This window comes from Alexandromys fortis, unplaced genomic scaffold (assembly GCF_014885135.2).
Source record: "Alexandromys fortis isolate MF-2015 unplaced genomic scaffold, M_Fortis_MF-2015_v1.1 scaffold_221, whole genome shotgun sequence".
In the NCBI taxonomy this organism is placed as follows: domain Eukaryota; kingdom Metazoa; phylum Chordata; class Mammalia; order Rodentia; family Cricetidae; genus Alexandromys; species Alexandromys fortis.
Window position 1 is genome coordinate 1,771,301 of NW_026068096.1, and position 19,540 is coordinate 1,790,840.

Consider the following 19,540-nt stretch of genomic DNA (forward strand, 5'->3'; position numbering starts at 1 on the left):
CCCATGCCTGACCTCATCCCTACTTCATGGTTAGAAACACTCACAAGTCCCACCCTTGGGAGCCAGGTCCACACAGGTGTATGCAGGTCAGGTACATGTGACTAGACACTTGGGAGTGCCCATGTCTCACACCTGGGCTCACCCCACAGGCACTGCTTGGGGTCAGTGGCTGTGACAGCAGCCGTCACCTCTGTGACCACAGACACATGCACACACTCACTGTACATGCAAGTCTGTGCGTCTCGGCACAGAGCCAGGGCTCCTAAGACGCAAACACACAGCTGCAATCTCTTCTTGGTTCTCTTTATTTCCCCAGGGAGCCAGTGTATGGCTCAAGGACCACTCAACCCAAGGCAGACATGCTCAGAGCATGGTCTCCACAGAGCTAGGGTCTTCCAGGAATTGCTTGATACGTTTGGGGTGCTTCAGGCCCTGTGTGGAAACCTTCTCGGCTCCAGGCTCCCGCTGACTGTCCTCCTCTTCTTCCCCTTGGTCTTTGGAGAAATGCAGGAACACCTGACAGGGCGGTGACAAGGAGGGAACAGAAAGGCATGGGAGGGAGATGTCGGCCCACGGTCGTGAGGCTCTTCCCTTCAGGCATGGGTCTCTACGTCACCTCCTCCAGAGTGGTCTGGCTAACTGAGAAGTCCTCCACACCGTGGTCCTTGCCCTGCGCGGCCAGCTCGCGGAAAATCCGTGCCAGTGTGCAGCCGCCCCCAGGTGGCAGCTGGAATCGCAGCCGGCTGCCATGCGTCTCCCGAAGCTGAGCACCCGGGAATGTGGCCACGAGAAAGGCTATCGCTGGTTCGGCCTGATCCGGTGGGACCCGGAGGGTCATTGTGTGACCGGCCCCGAACCTGGAGGGGACAGGAGCAGGGATGCAGGCCTCGCTGCTCCCTACACCCGCTACACCTGTCTCTAGCCTGTCTTGTATGCCTGGATCTAGCCCAACTCCTCCTCACGCTGCTCTGCTTGGAAGCCACGCCCACTCATCTAATAGGCCACGCCCACTCAGAGGGCACCCCTTACCCTCGCCCACGTACAATATAACCCGCCCACAACCTATAATCCCCCCACACTCTTTCTGGCTTCACCCCTACAAGTGACTCCGTTCTCTACCCTTTGGCTCCGCCCCTAGCGTGGCCCCGCCCGAGCCCTCGAACCCCACCTACCCACCCACCCACCCTCCCGATCCGTAGAAGCTCGTCCTCCTCAACAGGTCTTTTCTCACTATCCAGGGTCCACACCCAGCTCTTCTGGCTCCACCCACAACCTCGGCGCGCCAATCATATCCCGTATCCCTCCGATCCCCGCCTCCCCGACACAGGCCAGGCCAATGAGCCTGTCCATCAAGCCCTGCTCACCTGCCTTTGAGATGTTGAGCGCTTCCCAGACAACGGAACCTGCCGTTCACCATGATGGCCAGGCGCGTGCAGAGCGCTTCGCACTCTTCCATGCTGTGGGCGACAGTGTGAGCAGAGCTGGGCCCAGCCTGCCTGCTCAGGGGCCATGCTCTGTCCCACCCCTGAGCTCTCTCAGAGTGTGGCATGGTACTTACCTGTGTGACGTGAGTACCACGGAGCGGCCCTCGCGCACCACGGACAGCAAGCTGTTCCAAAGAAATCGCCGTGCACTTGGGTCCATGCCTGTGGTGGGCTCGTCCTGCATGGGAGGGGCAGACCTTGAACCAGGTGGGACCCCAGTGACAGCCCCTGGCCTGCTCGAAATCTGCCCACTGGGGCTCCGCTCCGTCTAAGCCAGAGCACACTTCAACCAGACCCCACCTTGCTCAGGCCAAGCCCAAATGAAGGCCCCAGTCTTGTACAGGCACCGTCCCTAAGGGTTCCATCAGCTCAGACCCCACCTCGCTGAGGCCAGGCTCCATCCCACTCGGGTCCCACCCATAATCCACTCAGTCCCCGCCTCCACGCACCAGAAAGACCACGGCCGGGTCCCCAACCAGAGCCAGGGCTGCCGCCAGCTTCCGCTTGTTGCCTCCGCTGTAGGTACCCGCAGGTCTGTCTGCATAGCTAGGAAGGCCCAGGCGCACTAGGCCCGAGAGCGCTGTCTACGGAGGGGTGGAGGGGGTGGGGGAGGGTGAGCACGGGCGGGACCATGCAGAGAGGGGCGAGGCCATACCGAGAGGGAGGCGGCTTGTTCACCTGGGCAACCTGGGCCTTGGGTACCCCGCGCAGGCGCGCAAATAGCTCCAGGTGTTCCCGGCCAGTCAACAGGTCGAAGATGGCATCAGACTGGGGACAGTAGCCCATGCTGCGGTGTGCGGCAGCTGGATCCTGGGCCACGCTGGGGGTGGGGACAGGAGGCTCAAGAGCTGGAGGCCACCCATGCAGGATTGCGAGGGTGTCTGTGGAGAGCCAAGGAGTCCCAGGGCACGCGAACCATCCACAGAGGGACACAGATCCCAGGGAGTAGCCTGGGATCCTTCCCAGCACATCCTTCCCAATGGGGGAAGAACCAGGGTTCGGGGTACATATGCCCCTACCCGGAGCCCCTTACTTGTAGCCTGCAAGCACCGCTTCGCCACTGCTGGGTAGCGTGTCCCCTGTCACCATGCGGAAGGTAGATGTCTTCCCTGCCCCGTTGACGCCCAGCAGCCCAAAACACTGAAAGGGAACCACAGCCCTTCACAGCCCCAGGCGGGGGCCATATCCACATCCCCCAGTGTTGAGGGCAAGGTGGGGTGGGGGCTAGGAGAGGCAGAAGTCTCCCACCTAGCAGAGAATGGTTTTGGGCACCCAAGGTGATGTGGGAGTGTCATATATCAATCTGTTGATTTCATTGGTTAAGTAATAAACACACTGCTTGGCCTCATAGGTTAGAACATGGGGGGAGGAGAAAACAGAATAGGATGCTGGGCGGAAGAGGAAGTGAGGTCAGACTCTGCTCTGCTCCTGGACAGACCCGACAGCTCTGCTCTGGAGCAGAGACACCAGGATGGACATAGGCTAGAATCTTCCCGGTAAGCGCACCTTGGGGTGCTTACACACATCATTAGAAATGGGCTAGTCCAGGCGCGAGAATTGGCCTGTAAGGGCTAGAGTTCATGGGCCAAGCAGTTCTTTAAATGAATACAGTTTGTGTGTTGTTATTTCGGGCATGAGCTAGCCGAGCGGCCGGGGTGTTGGGGACGCAGCCCCGCCGTTCTTATTTCAACACCAAGGTATGGTCTTTGTTTTAGTTATTTATGGTTTTGGAGACAGGGTCTCATGTAACTCAGGCTGACCCTGAACATCGAATCCTCCTGCCTCAGTAGGCTCACGAGTGTTCACAAATGTGTTCTGACCCCCTAGTAGGCAGCCAGGGAACCACAGCCAGCAAACAGTTTGCATGTGTGCAAGCCTGGGAGGCAGGACGGGTGCCTAAGACTTAACTGAGAGGCACTTGACCTAATGCTGTCCATGCCTGAAAAAGGGTGCCCCCGCCCGGTGACCACAGTGGATGCTCACTGAACACATTGGAGAGGGGCAGACAGGTGGGAGGAACTCAAACAGTGGGCAGCTTCTAGCCTTGCCCAGTCCAGCACTCACCTCTCCAGGGGGGATCCCCAGGCACAGGCGATCCACAGCAGGGCTCTTCTGCCCACAGTACACCTGCAGGGGTGGGACCTCTTGAGAAAGGACGGAGTGCCCATGCCACCCCCCACCCAGCACCTGTCCCTACCTTGTTCCTACCTTGGTCAGGTCCCGGAGGACCAGCAGGTCCCCCTTGGTGGCCCCCTTGGTCACTCGCTCCCTCTCTCGAGCCACATCCTCATCCTCCTCCCCCAGGGGTGGCAGCAGTCTCGGTTTGGGTCTGAGGATAGACAGGTGAATGACCCAGGGAAGGACGCTAGCCACCGCCACCCTCACCTAGTCCCCACTGACTGTGGCAGGAGGTGGCTGCGGTGCTGGAGCAGGAGTGTGACGAGGAGGAACAGGGGCCCCTGGGCCACCATGGCCAGAAGGTTCTTGCCGATGATGTCCCAGTGTAGGGGTGACTGGAATTGCTTGTCTCCTGTGGGGACAGGAAGAACTGGGTCTTGTCCCCTGTCCAGACTATCCTAGACTAAAGAAAAGTTGACTGAGGCCTGTACTGCTAGGGTATAACTGACGTAGACCATTAGACATCTCCTTTAATGTGTGGTCACAGACCTTTCATGAAATGACCCTCTAATTATCTTTCCTTCACCTTTAATTTGACATCATTTTTGTGCCACATAAAATGGTCCAGTTAAAGGCAATGCATCTCACGTAATCAAGTCTGGAGGTAGGATTCTCAACAGTGCTGTTCACAGTCCCCGCTTGACAGACATTCTCACCCAAGCGTTCAAAGGCATCCGCCATAGCCTGGTTCCGCACCATATCAATAAGCCCTCGGCCCAGGCAGAAGTGAGGGAAGATAAGAAACACTTGCTTCAGAATCCGGCTCACTTCTTGAAGGTTCTGTACAGGGGCAGGTAGAGCCTAGCAGGTTAGTGGTTAAGCCCAACAGTGCCTGCTAACTCAACCCCAGCCCCAGGTTTTGTGACAAGATCCCACCTGATCTGAAAGCAGTTCTAGCACAAAGGTGGCCATGCTGCTGTTGATGCCAATGAAGAGGTTGATGCAGGTGAGCACCACATAGGCTGTACTGGGCACCGAGAAGAAGAAGGAGGCTGGGTACATGAGAGGCGTGATAGACCAGCTGAAAAGGAAGGATGACAGGTACTATTGGTGATGTTACACACTGGGTGGCCCCAGAACAACCCCTCTCAGATCTGTTATTACCAGGATGTGATGAGCTTTTAAGGCCACATTGACTCAGCTCCCAATTCTAACTCCTTTTTGTTTTTTCTTTTTTTTTTTTTAATATTTATTTATTTATTTATTATGTATACAATATTCTGTGTGCATGCCTGAAGGCCAGAAGAGGGTGCCAGACCTCATTACAGATGGTTGTGAGCCACCATGTGGTTGCTGGGAATTGAACTCAGGACCTTTGGAAGAGCAGGCAATGCTCTTAACCACTGAGCCATCTCTCCAGCCCCCTTTTTGTTTTTTCTTGGTCTCACTATGTAGCCAAGGCTGTCCTTGAACTCACAGTGATCCACCTGCCTTCAAAGTGCTGGAATTAAGGAATTAAAGGTGTGTGCCACCACCTTGGGCTTTTTGAAAAAAGATTTATTCATTTTTATTTATGTGTGAGTGTTTTGTGACTTCTATGTACACACATCATGTGTGTACCTGGTGCTTGCTGAGGTCAGAAAAGGGCATTGGATCCCCTGAAACTGGAGTTACAGAAGGTTGTGAGCCATTATGTGGGTCCTGGAAACTGAATCTGGGTCCTCTGAAAGAGCAGCCAGTGTTTCTAACCACTGAGTCATCTCTCCAACCCCTGAATCCCATCACTTTTAAGGTACTATTGCACCTGAGAGTCTTTTTGTCAGCTACTATGGATCTCCCCACTCCCACAAGAGGAGTAGACCTCAAAGGGCAGGGGGTCTCACCCATATAGCAGTAGTAGGAGCAGGAGAGCGGGCAGGTTCTGTGGGGACACATAGGCCCTCTGCTGAAAGGCCAGGAAGATGAGCACCACTATGCACACTGCCACCAAGTAGTTACACTGTATCCAAGACAGGATCACCTCAGTAGCTCAGAGGGCCAGGCACTGTGCCTCCCCTCCCTTCTCTTGTGGCCTAGTGGCCAGCCACACATACCATGTCCCAGAGGAAATTGCCGAGCCAGTAGAGGGTTTGGGGCAGGCCGCTGACCAGCTGCAGGTGTTTGGCTCTGGTGACACGTTCTTCAATAAGGACCAGGGTGAAGCTGGCTGGGACGAAGGACATGGCGAAGACCACGCATATAGAGACAAGGATGTCCACTGAGGAGGTCATTCTGGGGTGGAGGTCAGGGGTGGTTCAGGGAAGAATGGGGCTTGATGCCAAGGCCTTTGAGATTGAGTCCTCAGCAGGAGAGTGGGCACAGCTATTTGGGGATATGAGGTCTGGGCCTTTGGTATAAGTGGAATAAGACCCAGCATGCCTGGGTGTTTCCCACCCTGAAAGTCTGGAGCTTTCTATGTAATGAGACCAGGCTGGCCTTAAACTCACGGAGATCTCCCTGCCTCTGCTTCCTGTGTCCTGGGATTAGAAGCATGCACCACCGCCTGGCCTTTCCAGTGTTGGATGGCATTCTGTCACCAGCCCTGGCCGGGCACAGGGAAGGCTCCAATCCAGCACCTACACCCCTGAACAACAGGCACTGAGAGCAGACGGATGGACTCACAGTGCGGCCTCAGACAGCTGCTTCTTGGTCAGGTTCAGAGGATGGTTGAGCGTAGTGATGCTGTGGGCACGGCGGGCTGTGGCAGACGGTAGGAGGGCATGTAGGAGTCCATTGTTGGCTCGGTTCACGAAGGCCACCATGGCATGCCAGCCCTTGTTGTTGAACCAGATCTGAGTGGAGCAAGGACCATGAGTGCAGAGAAGCAAAGGGCCTTGGGTCCCCTGGCCGCCCCCACCTCCCGGCCCCAGCTCCCACCTTGAGGCTGCTCTGGGCATCCAGGCTGAGGGCCCACTGAGTAAGGTTGTTCAGGATACGGTCTAGGGCACTGCCGGGTTCGGGGGTCAGCAGTGCTCGCATCTCTGCCACTGTGTGGGCCACTTCACGCCCTGAGGGCAGGTCTGGGTCTCGGCCTGCCAGGGAGAAGCCCCCGTATCTGGGAAATGGTTTGAGGTGGAGACAGGGAGAGTGAGGAGCTGGGAGAGCGGGCGGGCAGGCCAGCAGAGGGTTTCCTGCATCAGGCCCCGCCTCACCTGACCTCATCCACCCACTTCTTAGTCTTCAGGCTGCGGGAGACACATGGGAAACAGAATGAAACAGTCAAATGGGAAGAGTCAGTATGGGGTACGGGGCCCACCAGCTTCCCCAGTGGGCACACAGAGACTGGGTGCTTACCCCCGGCGCACCAGGCTGGGGTAAGTCTTCACCAGGAAGTCAGACACATTTCGGCCAGTGAGGTTCTGGACCACCTCCCCCAAGCCAGCCACTGCCTGTGGTGGCGGCGGCCCCCCAGCTCCCACTGGGCAGTCCGGCAGCAGGCGGCGTACTCCAGGTTGGCTGCATTGGCAGGCTGGGGACGGAGACTCTGGAGTCCAGTTGCCGCTGGCCAGGATGCTGGCCACATCCGCAGGGACCTCAGGGACGGAGAAGTAGCAGGCCACGGAGTCTGTGCACTCGAATCCCCTGTGGAGTTGGGAAGGGCTGTGGGTGCTGGGAGAGGGTGCGAGCAGACACAGACTCCACACCCCAACAAGGCAACGGAGGCCTGCTCACCACAGCCAGAGGGGGACAAAGGCAAGGGGACACGGAGGGAAACTGAGGCAGAGCCTGGAGGAAAACTGAGGGAATGCGGGGGGGGGGGGGGGGGGGATCGCCAAGGAAAGTTGCTTGGGTTAGCCTCACCTGGCAGCTCCGCCCTGCACACTGGGGTCCTGCAGCCCGGCCTCCCCCAGCAGGGCCTCCAGCAGCTTCACCCGGTTGGGGTCCCCAGGGGCGTCCTCACTGTGGAGTGACAGGTCAGCACTGTGACGGTGGCTGTCTGTCACCCACCCACGTCACCTGCCCACTGTGCCCAGCACCCACCTGAAGAAGGAGACCTGGGGGCCGTACATGGCGGGGCTGAGCTGCAGGGGCGGGTACTGGCCAAACGGAGGGACAATGAGGCTGAAGAGCAGGGCTAGGCCCACAAAGAGAGCAGGCAGCACAATCTGGAGGACAAGGCTGTCAGCACCCACCTCCACACATCCTACCCTGCTCCCTCTCCCGTGGCTCCCCAGACACCCAGGACAGTCACATATCACCTGTGCAAACAGGCCCCAGTGGCTGCGGCGGGCCAGCAGAAGACGCTTGTGGAGCAGAGCCCGGAGCTGTTGGCAAGTCAGTGCCCAGCCCCGCACCAGGGCAGTGCTGGCCGTGGAGCCCTGTAGGGCCTGGGGCTCCAACATCAACCTGGCTGTGGGGGATGGGAGGTTAAACTCCCGAACTCCTCCGGTGCCTTGGGATGACAGTGGGAGTGGCAAGTGTGCGAGAGACTCACCCAGCTCCCCGTTTTCCAGGGCGGAAGCCTCTGGCCCTGTGTGGGGCTGCAGAGTGGCCGAGTGAGGGTGCAGGTGCTGTCTGAGGTCACTACCTGTGGAGCCAAAGAGATTCAGGGCTGGGGACAGGGTCTCGCCTCCTGGGAAGACGAAGTCAGAGTTCCAGGGGAGAAAGGGCCAGGATTCAGAGGGAGGGCAGACCCAGCCGAGGGCAGGCTTGACCCTGAACCTGGGGTTGTTGAAGGGCTACAGAGCTATGGCATACTTTCTCTGTGTGCGTCCTCCACCACCTTTAGGAAGATCTGAGGAGACAGAACAAGAGACTCACAGGAGCGACCCCCATATACCTTTTGGCCCCCTAGACCTCCTCAAGCCTCCTAAGCTGCCCACCTTCCCTAAAAGCCCTTCCTGCCTGGAGCTCCCCCTTGCCACCCATAAACAAGCTCCTATTCATCCTTCGAAACCCCACCAGGTCCCATACCTCCTCCAGGCTGGTGTCTGAGACCCCGTAGCCAGCGAGCCCCAGAGATGCCAGCTGCTGATCCAATTCTTGGAAGACCATGGCAAAGCTGCCATCCAGGGCCCCCGCATAGGGCAGTGCCAGCACCAGCTCGTGGGGCAGTTCCTCCACCAGCCGAGCTCCAGGAACATGACGCTGCACTAGGTCTAGTATCTGGGGTGTACTTGGGGTGAGGGGGGCTGCATCAGGAGCTAGGGCCTGGGTGAGGGTCGTCCCTGTGGACACTGGAAGGACAGGCACCCGGTTTGCTATGGATTAAGGGGCTGCCGGCCCCATCATTCCCTTAGGGGTCCCCTGAGCCACTCACCTGCCATGTTGTCCTTGCTGTCTGGCTTCTGCTCCTGGCTGGGGTCACCACTGTCTCCCTTCATAGAGAAAGACAATGGCCCATGTCTGCAGGACAGAGCTGGGCACAAGGCTCAGGGGGTAGCTCTAGCCCTCACCTTCGAGTCCTGGGTGTGGAGGAACCGGGCACTCTTCACCAGGGTCAGGTAGTAACCGCAGCCCAAGTGTCGGCGCAAGAAAAGCGGGGAGCCACAGCAGCACAAAGAGCCGTTTGCCACCATGGCCACGCGATCTCCCAGGAGCTCCGCCTCATCCAGGTGGTGCGTGGAGAGGATGAGCGTGCGATCTGGACATGGGGGTCCAGTCCATGTAAACCTCTGCCCAGGTGGCAGTGTCTCCCAGGAATCGCCTACGCCTAGGCAGCAAACTCCTGAGCATCCCTCAAAAACCCCATCCCAGGATTTCATAAGAAGAAAATAGGAACCTCAGGCTATTTTATCCCACCTTCCAGCTCTTACCTTCTCTGTACTTAAGCAGCAATTCCCAAATGCCACGCCGGGAAGTGGGGTCCACGCCAGCAGTTGGCTCATCCAGGATAACTACACGAGAGCCACCCACAAAGGCAATGGCCACAGACAGTTTTCGCTGCATTCCACCTGCACAGAGAGAGTGACAGTCCTCACGTGACCCACCCAGCTATCTGAGTGAGCCTCGGTGCCCCTCCCCCACGGAGACATCCTCTCCCCTCTGGCCCACCGGAGAGGTGCTGTGTCTGCGTGTCCCGCTTGGGGGTAAGCCCCACGTCCTGTATCAGACGCTCCTGCTCGGGGCCCAGGGCAGCCGCACGCACACCTCTCAGTCGGCCGTAGAACCACACGTGCTCTTCCACGGTCAGCCTGTGGCCAGGGGTGACGACACTGACTCCCTGGGGTGCATCTCAGCTGATGCCAGACCCCCTCCCACTGCGCCCTCCAGGCCCCTCCCATCGCACCCATCCAGGCCCTTCCTACCGCACCCGTCCAGGTCCCTCCCACCTCGCCCTCCAGATCCCTCTCACCGCACCCGTCCAGGCCCCTCCCACCGTGCCCGCCAAGGCAGGCCCCTCCCATCGCACCTGTCCAGGCCCCTCCCACCGTGCCCGCCCAGGCCCCTCCCACCGTGCCCGCCCAGGCCCCTCCCACCGTGCCCGCCCAGGCCCCTCCCACAGCGCCCTCCAGGCCCTTCCCATCACACCCATCCAGGCCAGCAGGACTCACATGTCGAACAGCACGTTGTACTGTGGACAGATGCCCAGGTGGGGTCGGATGGCTGCCATGTTGGTCTGCACATCATAGCCCAGTATGGAAGCTGAGCCACCACTGGGTGGGAAAAGACCACTCAAGATGGACCTGTGGGTGCAGAGATCTCAGAGAAGTTGCCCTTCACGGACGGACAGAACGGTCACCTTCACTTACAGGGTGCTTGCTGTATGCCATGCCAACAAACAGGGGCATGTGTGCCCTTTTTTGGGGGGGGGTTATGAGACAGGGTTTCTCTGTGGTTTTGGAGCCTGTCCTGGAACTAGCTCTTGTAGACCAGGCTGGTCTCGAACTCACAGAGATCTGCCTGCCTCTGCCTCCCGAGTGCTGGGATTAAAGGTGTGCGCCACCACTGCCCGGCATGTGTGCCTTTTTTTACAGGAGAGGGATGGAATCGGAGGAACCCAGATCGTCTGTTTACTGTGGGTCTGAACCAGACCCAGCTCCCGCTTCCACTGCACCCCTGGAACTCTGACCCCAAGGCTTCCTGCACGGGACAGATGGGGAACTGAGGGACGAGGCGTAGCGGCTAGCAGCTTACAGTGTAGTTGTCTTGCCAGCTCCGTTGTGACCCAAAAAGGCAGTGATGTGGCCTTGGTAGAAATCAAGGCTAAGTCCTCGTAGGGCTGGCTGTGGACAGCCGTGAAAGTGCTTCTTCAGGCCACGGATGGAGACTCCAGGAGTGAGGCCAGGCGGTGGCTCTTCCACCAGAGCTGCGGAGGGAGGACACGGTCAGCTCCGGCCCTCGGGGTCCCTCAGAAGAGTTCTGGGGGATGGGCACAGTGCGGGCATCAGCTCAGCTACTTAGGAGGCTGAGGAAGGATGCTCGGGGCTTTAAGGTCAGCCTGGGCAGCTTGCAAAATCTGTCTCAAAACAAATTGTAATAGGGTCGAGGGTGTGGGCTCAGTGATAGAGCCTCTGTCCAGAAGCCCCCCAGGGAGGAACCGGGGACAGGGCTGGGGATACAGCCCCTGTCTAGATCCCAGCAAAGGGGCTGAGAAGTCATTAAGTGATAGAATGTTTGCTTAGCATGCACGAGGCTCTAGGGGAGGTCCCTAGGGGACATAGCCAGGGCCTGGGGACCTGGGGTGTCCAGGGGATTGAGTTGCAGGACTGCTTTCTCTAGGGGAGAGAAGGGAGAGTCAAAATTAGCAAAAGGTCATTAATCGTCATAGGGCCTCACCCTTGGCATCTTGTGGGTCTGGGGCCAAGACAGAACCCTGGGGAGGTCCAGGCCCACACCAGTAGCTCCTCCGAAAGGGGAAATTCCATGGTTCAGGTATCCCATACTGGCCTGGTGGAAAGGGATACGTGGTTACACTAGTCACACTCATGAGATGTGAGGACTTCCAGACCACACACTTAGAATCACGATGTCAAGGGGGAGAGTGGCCAGGAAGCCCCGCCCACTTCCTAGCCTCAGACCCTGCCCCTCAGAGGCGCGCGTCAGTTAGGAAATGAACCTCCAGGAACTCAATATCCCTGAGACACGCCCTAAAATGTGGTGTCTTGTGGGCGGGACAGTAACAGGGAGTAGCAGAAAGCTCCACCCATCCTGGGCATTACTAATCCAGACACCAAACAGCAGGAGGCAAAGTCTCTGTACTTCAAGACGCCTCTAGGAGCCCAATATCCCAACGACAGCCCCTAAGACACTCGGCCTCCTGTGCGCAGGCGCGGTCCCCACCTGGGTACACGGCCTCCAGGTACCAGAGGGCGAGGCCGTAGATGGCGGCGTCCAGCAACAGGAAGGCGGACACCTGCGCCAGACTGAAGACATCCTCCGCGGGGCTCCTGCTCAAATTGTGCCACTGAGCCCCATCCCCCTGCTCCTCCAGCAGTGCTAGGCCTTCACATCCAAAGCCGAAGGCCACGGGAGACAGCAGGCTCTGGGGGGAGAAGGGGTGGGTCAGAGAGCTGGACACACTCTGCGGGTGTCTGTCCCCTCGCAGGCCAGAACATCCCTCACCGCTGCTACAAGGCCGCCCAGGGGCAGGCGCTCGCGCCAGGCGACACACAGCACGTAGGGCAGGTAGAAGGAGAAGTAGGCGAGGCCCCCACAGGCAGCTGCCAGGTTGGCCCTCGAGAAGAAGGCGCTGAGCAGAAAACTCTGAGCCACGGTGGCCACCGCAAAGGCCGCCAAGAAGAAGAAGACGACAACCGGGTGGCTATAAGGAAGGATGTCCCCTAGCTGGGAAAAAGCACAAGACTTTCAGGATTCCATTCCGAGATGGGTGCTTGAATGCGCGCCCGAGCTTCACTCCACAGGTGCGTGTTGTGTGTGTGTGTGGGGGAGATGGAGGATCCCTCACCTTGAGCACCAACACCAGCAACGCGGCACTGACCAGGAAGGGTCCCAGGCAGCTGAGGAACCAGCCAAGCCAGAGCACCGCGCGGCTCAGCCCCATGGCGCGCATGGTTTCTCGCAGCCGTGTCTCTTTCTCGCGTACCACTGCCTTCACGGTGAGCGCCACCGAATAGATCCAGGCCAGAGTCAGAAACAAAGGCAGAGACCGGCTCAGCACGCGCAGGAACCTATAAAACGGTGGGATAGTGGGGCGCAACACGCGTGCGCACAATATCATCCCGGGATCTGCAGGCTTGGCAGCATCCTCAGAGGGCTGATCTAGCCAGAGGGTGTCAGCTCCCAGCACAGGTCCCTTTGTTTCTTTATGGGGAGACATTGGAACCCTGGAGGGTCCCATGCAGGGTCCCTCCAAATCACAGAGCCCAGGCGGGACGCGAGGGAGCTCTTACACGTCATCCACATAGCAGGGGTGAGGCATCTGCTGCAGATAGAGGCCTGTGCGCCAGTTCCCTCCACTCAGAACACGCACGGCTGCCTGCTCCAGCATGTCCTGCAGGTACACGAAGCCACCCCACACATATCGAAGGTCCATGAGAGGGTCTGCCGATGGCCCGGGGTCCCAAAACCTAGGAGACATCAGATTCAGGGGATAAGCTACATGGAAGTAAAGAAATGGGCAGGGCTCCCTCCGACCCCTTCCTTTCCCAGGTTCAGTTACAGCTCTGAGCTAGCTCCCTAGCTCCACACTTGGGAAGTCCCATGCTCCACCTGGCTGGCAGCTCTTTGTAGTAGGCTAGCCCCCATTGCCCTCGGCTCCACAGTGCGGCTCCCCCGACACCTTATCCCAGACCCTTGGCTACACCTAGTTCCATCTCTCACCTACGCTAGGCATGGTCTTGGCCCCACCTACCACACCCTAGCCCCCCAGGAAGGGTCTCCCTCTCACTTGTCTCTGATCTTATTGGTCCTTGTGACATCATCGATATCCATTCTGATCTTGAATCGCAGGTGGCCAGGACCCAAGGCTGGAGGTGACAGCTCAGATGGACCCAGGGGGTCCTTAGGACTCAGGAAGACGATGCCTGCCCAGAGGCGGCGCTCACCCAGCAGCTCCAGGGCACGGGACACAAGAGCTGCCTCTGAGGGCACAGCCTCCAGCTTGTCTAGGGACACACACTGGGGTGGGGGGGGGAGGACATGAATTCCAGACTCTGGGGTGTGGCTGACCCCTCAGTCCCCAGTTCCTTCCCCCTCATGCCCCTAGATGACCATACACCACTACCAGTGGGCTCCCTCTTCAGACGTAAATGGAGCCCAGATGTCTCTTTGCTCCAGCCTCCAGGACAGGATCTGCCGCTGAACCCTTCCAGGTCACCAGGGAAAGCTCTTTCAGGTCAATCCACTTCCTTTTGTTTGTTTTTTGTTTGTTTGAGACAAGGTTTCTCTGTAGTTTTAGTGCCTGTCCTGGAACTCGCTCTGTAGACCAACCTGGTCTCGAACTCACAGAGATCTGCCCGTCTCTGCCTCCCGAGTGCTGGGATTAAAGGCGTGCACCACCACCGCCCGGCCCCTACTCCACTATCTATGACAACCCCTCACCTCTGTGATTTGGCCCAGTATTCCTGCCAGGTGCCCTATGTCCGCGTGGGCCTCCCGCCAGCTGTAGCCACCCCTCTTAGGGTCCAGAAAATCTCTGATAGTCACCAACTGCTTCTGGCCTCTGGGTGTCTGCTGCTCCTGCCCTGGCCCTGAGTACACCACTTCCAGCAGCCTCTGGGGAAGGGGGAATGACAGGTGAGGAGGGGCCTCTGTCCACCCCTTCCTGTCTGCAGACCCTAGCCTCCCAAAGTGGCTGCCTCCAGCCCAGCCCACCTGAAGCATGGCCATGTTTGAACTGTCATTCATGAAGTTGAAGATCTGGGGTCCTAACATCTCCCAGACCTCTTGTAGGTCCCTCAACAGAGCCAGCTCCTCAAAGGTCTGGTTCACCTGCAAGTGGGCATCTGAGATCAGCTAGAGGCTGCCTTCCACATACCTGGTCTGACCCTGGTCATGCTCTGCCCCTCCACCTCTGGACCTCCATCCTCCTCCTCCTCCTCCTCCTCCTCCTCCTCCTCCTCCTTATCCTCATCATCATCATCATCATCATCACCGAGTCTCACTGTGCATCCCTCACAGAGATCTGCCTCCCTCTGCCTCCCAAGTGCTGGGATTAAGGGTGTGCACCACTGACATGGGGCTTTTCTTATTTCTCAGTGTCTCCCACTATAGCTTAGGCTGGACTCCACATGTTCCTGCCTCAGTTTCCTTCTGAGTGCTGGGATAATAAACCTAAACGGTCAGGTTCTAAAGAGCCACCGCTTTAGCTTGTGTTTTACTTTTAATTTTTTTTCCTTTGTATTTTGCTTTCTAGGGATGTATACCAGGTGACCCCCCTCACCACTGAGCCCTCCCCTCCCCCAGAGCTCCTAACTGAGAAATCCTAGGCTAGGAGTTCTACCCAATCATGCCCCCAGCCCCTCACTGGGGATTCTAGGCGGGGCTCCACCCTGACCACGCCCCCAGCCCCTCACTGAGGATTCTAGGCGGGGCTCCACCCCGACCACGCCCTAGCCCCTCACTGGGGCTTCTAGGGGGCTCCACCCTGACCACGCCCCAGCCCCCTCACTGGGGATTCTAGGGAGCTCTACCCTGACCACGCCCCCAGACCCCTCACTGAGGAATTCTAGATGGGGGCTCCACCGTGACCACGCCCCCAGCGCTACAGCTAAGACTTATTCACTGTTACTGGCCACCTGACTATGGGTAAAGTGTAGATCCGCTGTCCCCCAGTGGCTCCTGTGTCTCACCTGGGTCATAAGCTTACGGGTAAAGTTTGTGTCAGGGGCAAAGAGGATTTTCCCGAGGATCAATGGCTTCAGGCGCCTCCAGAGCAGCCGCGACACAGGATGGTCACCTAGAGTCCCCATGAACTTGGAGCAGGCAGGGCCTGGTATTGTGGGGGGTGGTAACATGAGGTCCCACTGCATCCCTCTACCCTCCGTCCGGCCCATGCAGAACCCAACTCCGCTGTAGTGACTCACTGAGGCTGATGTCAGGCTGGGCAGAGGCCAGCTCTGGACCCATGAACTCGTTGAGCTGGCTGGCGTCATACCAATTGAGGGAGAGGCCCCCTGGGCTGCTGGGCCCCTTGGTACTGCAAAAGACCTCTGAAACCAGCTCCAGCGAACCAGCTGACCCTCGGGGCCTCTGCAGCAAAGCTCGGAGTTCCAGCAGGCTGGGCAGCATCAGGAGCTAGAGAAAGGTCACCAGGTGGTGCTGGACACCTCCTGCAGAATGTCCCAACCCCCCTTTTTGTTTATTTATTTTATTTTATTGAAACATAGTCTCATGTAGCTGGCAAACCTCATGCTATGTATCCTCTGTGTCCTGAGTGCTGGAATGACAGGAGCATTATGGGGCGTTAGGGGTAGAATCCAGGATTCCGTGCACGCTGGGCAAATGCTCTACCAACTGAGTTACAAGCACTCTAATAACTGAACGACATTGCTTCCCTTCTGTCTGTTCGTTTGTTACTCTGTAGCCCAGGCTAGCCTCAAGCTCACAGTTGCCCCGCCCAGCCTCTGGAGTGCAGAGGCGACCACAATGTATCACCACACACAGCTTTTCCCACCTTGGAGTCTGAAGCAGGGCAGGGACCCAGTCAGGTGCCCCTTTAGGCTTCCTGGCCAGGGTGGAGACTGGCTGGGGCTTCTCACCTCCTGCATAAGCTCCCCGGTGGCATTCAAGAACTCCCTCATGGAATCCCGGGTTTCACCCAGCACAGGTCCCAGGGATGCCTGCAGGCAAGAGAGCAAAGTGGCAGGGACCTGGGTGGACGGCTGATTGGTCCTCAGGCCTTCTGATCCTCCGGCATCCACCTCCTGAGTGCTGAGATGCCAGAGGAGTTGGGATGGCGTCCATGGCTTCTTTAGTGCTGGGCGGGTGAGCGCTCCGCTCCCCCCACTGAGCCCCAGTCTCAGCTTCCCCATTTACACCCCTTTTACAAATGAGGTGCGGGAGGGTGGAAGGAGCTTATTCCAGGAGTCCCTCACCATGCCAACCCCTCCTCACCCCTTGCAGGATCTTTTTGAGCTCAGCGGTCACTGATGTTTGCTTGTTCGGTAAGTTATTCTCTGGTGGCCAGGCTGAGGGGAAGGGTGCGAATGTTAGGCAAGCTCAGCTTGCGGTGCTCCCTCCCCCACCCCCTGCCCCATCCTCCGTCTTCCTCTACCTCCACCTCCCATGGCTCTGAGCAGGGGCATCAGTTTCCCCAGGGCAGCCAGCATCTCCCGAATGCGGCGGCCCCCCAGCACTGCACGAGCATCGGTAAGGAGCCTCGAGACCCTGGGGGCAGAGAGGGGACGGGAGCTGGGGCTCGAGTCTGAACCCCACTCATGAGCCAGCCCCCACCTGCCCACTTTACCCACAGGGAATCCTTAAAGTTGCTCAGGACCCCCGGCTTCTCGCCAGGCGTTGGCTGCTGGAAACAGGAGTTGTTCACGTTGCAGATAAGGCCCTGCAGCCAGGGCAGGGTGCCAGCAGATGGTAGCGGCTTGTTTGGAAAGTGGCCTGGGGGAAGAGGCACCAGCTCGGCGTCACCCTCCCTCGTAGAGGATCACCCAGTTCAACCCCAGCTCGAGGCTTGGCAGGAGAGGTCTGTCCTTCTCCCATGACACATAGTGGGCCTCTTTATTCTTCCTTTCTTTCTGTCTTTCTTTCTGCCTTTCTTCCTTCCCTCCTTTCTTTTTTTTTAAATTTATTTATTATGTATATAGTGTTCTGGGCACCAGATCTCATTAAGGATGGGTGTGAGCCATCATGTAGTTTCTTTCTTTCTTTTTTTCGACAGGGTTTCTCTGTGTCCCCTAGGCTGGGCTCGAACTCACAGAGCTCCGCCTGCCTCTGCCTCCCCAGTGCTGGGATTAAAGATGTGCGCCACCACCGCCCGGCGCACAGAGTGGGTCTTACATTCATGGTGCTCCAGTGGGGGGTGGGAGTGGCGGACGGCCACCAGGATGAAGAAGAGGAAGAGAGGCCACAGTAGTTCCACCAGTAGCTGGATCTGGGGTGGAAATGTGTAGAGACTCTGTGGGACCGTGATGAACAGACAGCTACCATTGCCCCGCACCTGCACATCTCGGCCTTACCGGTTGTCTCCTTCGATACGTGTAATTTTTCCACAGGAGGAGCATCAGCTGTGTGCAGAAGGCCATGACGACTCTGGACGAAGAACAGAGCAGAAAGGAGCGCAAAACAGGCTAAGGGTGAGCTGTGTGGTTCAAGGCAATGCCTGACGGTCTCTGGTCTTCATCCTTCAATCCACCAGTCATCCGCCCTTCGCACTGAGCAGCAGGAATCTCCTGTAAAGAGAGCCCCACAAACATACAGGGATGACCAATGGGAGCGCGGCCCGCAGCCTTCCTCGTAGCTGATTGGCTGGAAGGGCTATCGCTCTGTATAGGATGAAGGCTGGGGTCTGGAAGACCCAGTTCGCGTTCTTAGGGGGCGGAGCTTGGATTTAAGACCTCGGATTCTGACCTCCACCCTCAGCCTCATCCAGGACCGGAGTCTCGGTTCCCACGGCCCCCAGCGACCCTCGGTGAGACTCTCAGCCTCTGTCTCCAGTGCAGACAGAGTCTCACGTCCACCTGGCCCTCCATGTTACAGAAATGGAAACCGAGGCTCAAAAAGGGGCAGAGTCACGCTCCCAAGGAAACCGGAGATGAGCGAGGGCCGGGCCCCCAAGTGCCAAAAGGTTGGAGCAGACGACCTGACCCACTTCATAATTCAGACAGGGAAACTGAGGCTGACAGAGAAGGGAGTGACCAATGTTTAACCATCTACGTGGGAACTGGCGGCTTCCACTGGGGATCTGGGAATCTGGGAGGACTGGAGTCATTTGGAAAGCGGGGCGCTGCAGGCCAAGGTCCCTCTTAGGTGACCAGATGTCCTCTGTGAGAAAGCGATCAGTTTTCCCACACCCACACTCGCGGGAAGGGGAAGAAAGGGCGAGGCAGAGTAGGGGCTCGCCTGGAACCCCTAAGTATCAGGGAACGTGGCTCCGCCCACCCTAACCCCACAACACCCCAATTCGCCAGACCCCACCTTCCACCCTCTTGGGGTCCTCCTCACCGTTCCGAAGCCCCCAAACTCCGCCCGGCAGCGGCAGGGGTGCGCGGCCCCTTTAAGAGGAGCCCCCACCTCAACTGCAGGCGACGCCCTTCACACCCCGGCGCCCCGGGCTGCACCAGCCCCACCCCCAAGCGCTACTATTGGACAGTGCACTTGGAGGAGGCGGGACCTCAGCCTCCTCGGGCTCTCGGAGCCGGGTTTCTTAAAGAGACCGTAGGCTTCTGCCTGCGTCACGTTGGTTTCACAGGGACGGAAACACGTGGAGGACCCACAAGAGTTCAGACCTCAAAAAGGCCGCTCGCCCCTACAGGGAAATCCTCTGTCTCCTTTCCCCAAGGACTCTTTCCTACATTTTTTTAAATTATTGATACAGTGTTCTGTCTGTGTGTATCCCTATGGGCCAGAAGAGGGTGCTGGATCTCATTACCGATGGTTGTGAGCCATGATGTGGTTACTGGGAATTGAACTCAGGACCTCTGGTAGAGCAGCCAGTGCCTTTAACCTCTGAGCCATCTCTCCAGCTCCCAAGGACTCTTTCTTAAATATTTATTTGAGACTGGCTCATAGCTTGGTAGCCCTGATAGGCCTGGAAATCACTGTAGACCAGGCTGACCTTGATCTCAGAGGAAGAAGAGGTTTCCTCTGTGCTGGCGACCTTTATTTTTAATTTGTTTATTGGGGTAGGACGCATGCATGCCTGGCACATCTTTGGAGGCCAAAGGACAACTTCCTGGAGTCTGTTCTTGTCTTCCATCCTGTGGGGCCAACCAAAAGCTGCAAGTGCCTCTCTCCTCAATGCAGCTCCCAGCCACTAGCCTGGCTTTAGAGCCGTGGTTTTGAGGAGGTATATGAGTTCAGAGGGAGCCGGTGAAGGGCACAGC

The 19,540-nt window shown here is 58.0% G+C and overlaps 1 protein-coding gene across 10 annotated transcripts; it reads right to left on the reverse strand.

Annotated features, from left to right (window-relative positions):
* Nucleotides 1–289: 289 nt before the first annotated feature.
* Nucleotides 290–19,533, reverse strand: Abca7 (ATP binding cassette subfamily A member 7). 10 transcript variants are annotated; one of them, XM_050123541.1, is made up of 47 exons: nt 18,660–19,533; nt 17,675–17,887; nt 17,496–17,589; nt 16,955–17,096; nt 16,759–16,871; nt 16,599–16,672; nt 16,244–16,324; nt 15,569–15,779; nt 15,335–15,474; nt 14,358–14,474; nt 14,085–14,258; nt 13,432–13,661; nt 12,935–13,111; nt 12,490–12,712; nt 12,147–12,368; nt 11,865–12,066; nt 11,361–11,471; nt 10,719–10,890; nt 10,136–10,267; nt 9,636–9,775; nt 9,398–9,535; nt 9,038–9,225; nt 8,902–8,959; nt 8,556–8,818; nt 8,340–8,376; nt 8,077–8,169; nt 7,841–7,992; nt 7,623–7,747; nt 7,443–7,541; nt 6,936–7,223; nt 6,794–6,826; nt 6,519–6,696; nt 6,264–6,433; nt 5,696–5,873; nt 5,486–5,601; nt 4,539–4,683; nt 4,319–4,442; nt 3,885–4,014; nt 3,693–3,813; nt 3,549–3,611; nt 2,518–2,624; nt 2,163–2,304; nt 1,934–2,068; nt 1,559–1,662; nt 1,365–1,457; nt 617–857; nt 290–516 (listed from the first exon to the last, which is right to left on the reverse strand). In XM_050123541.1, the coding sequence occupies exons 2-47, from the start codon at nt 17,738–17,740 to the stop codon at nt 364–366; spliced, it is 6,495 nt and encodes a 2,164-aa protein (XP_049979498.1). In that variant the 5' UTR covers nt 17,741–17,887; nt 18,660–19,533; the 3' UTR covers nt 290–363. The 10 variants fall into 10 exon arrangements, 9 of the variants coding, with proteins under 9 accessions (XP_049979498.1, XP_049979495.1, XP_049979496.1 ...); XM_050123538.1 differs by having other exon boundaries at nt 7,623–7,992; XM_050123539.1 differs by having other exon boundaries at nt 7,841–8,169.
* Between the last annotated feature and the right edge of the window lie 7 nt (nt 19,534–19,540).

What these genes read in the sequence shown, in the direction of transcription:
- Abca7 (XM_050123537.1), bottom strand. Translation starts at nt 17,740, where the DNA reads ATGGCCTTCTGCACACAGCTGATGCTCCTCCTGTGGAAAAATTACACG. An exon ending in TACAACGTGCTGTTCGACAT is followed by an intron (nt 9,776 to 10,135) that starts GTGAGTCCTGCT and finishes CCCTGGCCACAG; the next exon opens with GCTGACCGTGGAAGAGCACG. An exon ending in TGGGGATCCCCCCTGGAGAG is followed by an intron (nt 2,625 to 3,548) that starts GTGAGTGCTGGA and finishes GTTCCCTTTCAG; the next exon opens with TGTTTTGGGCTGCTGGGCGT.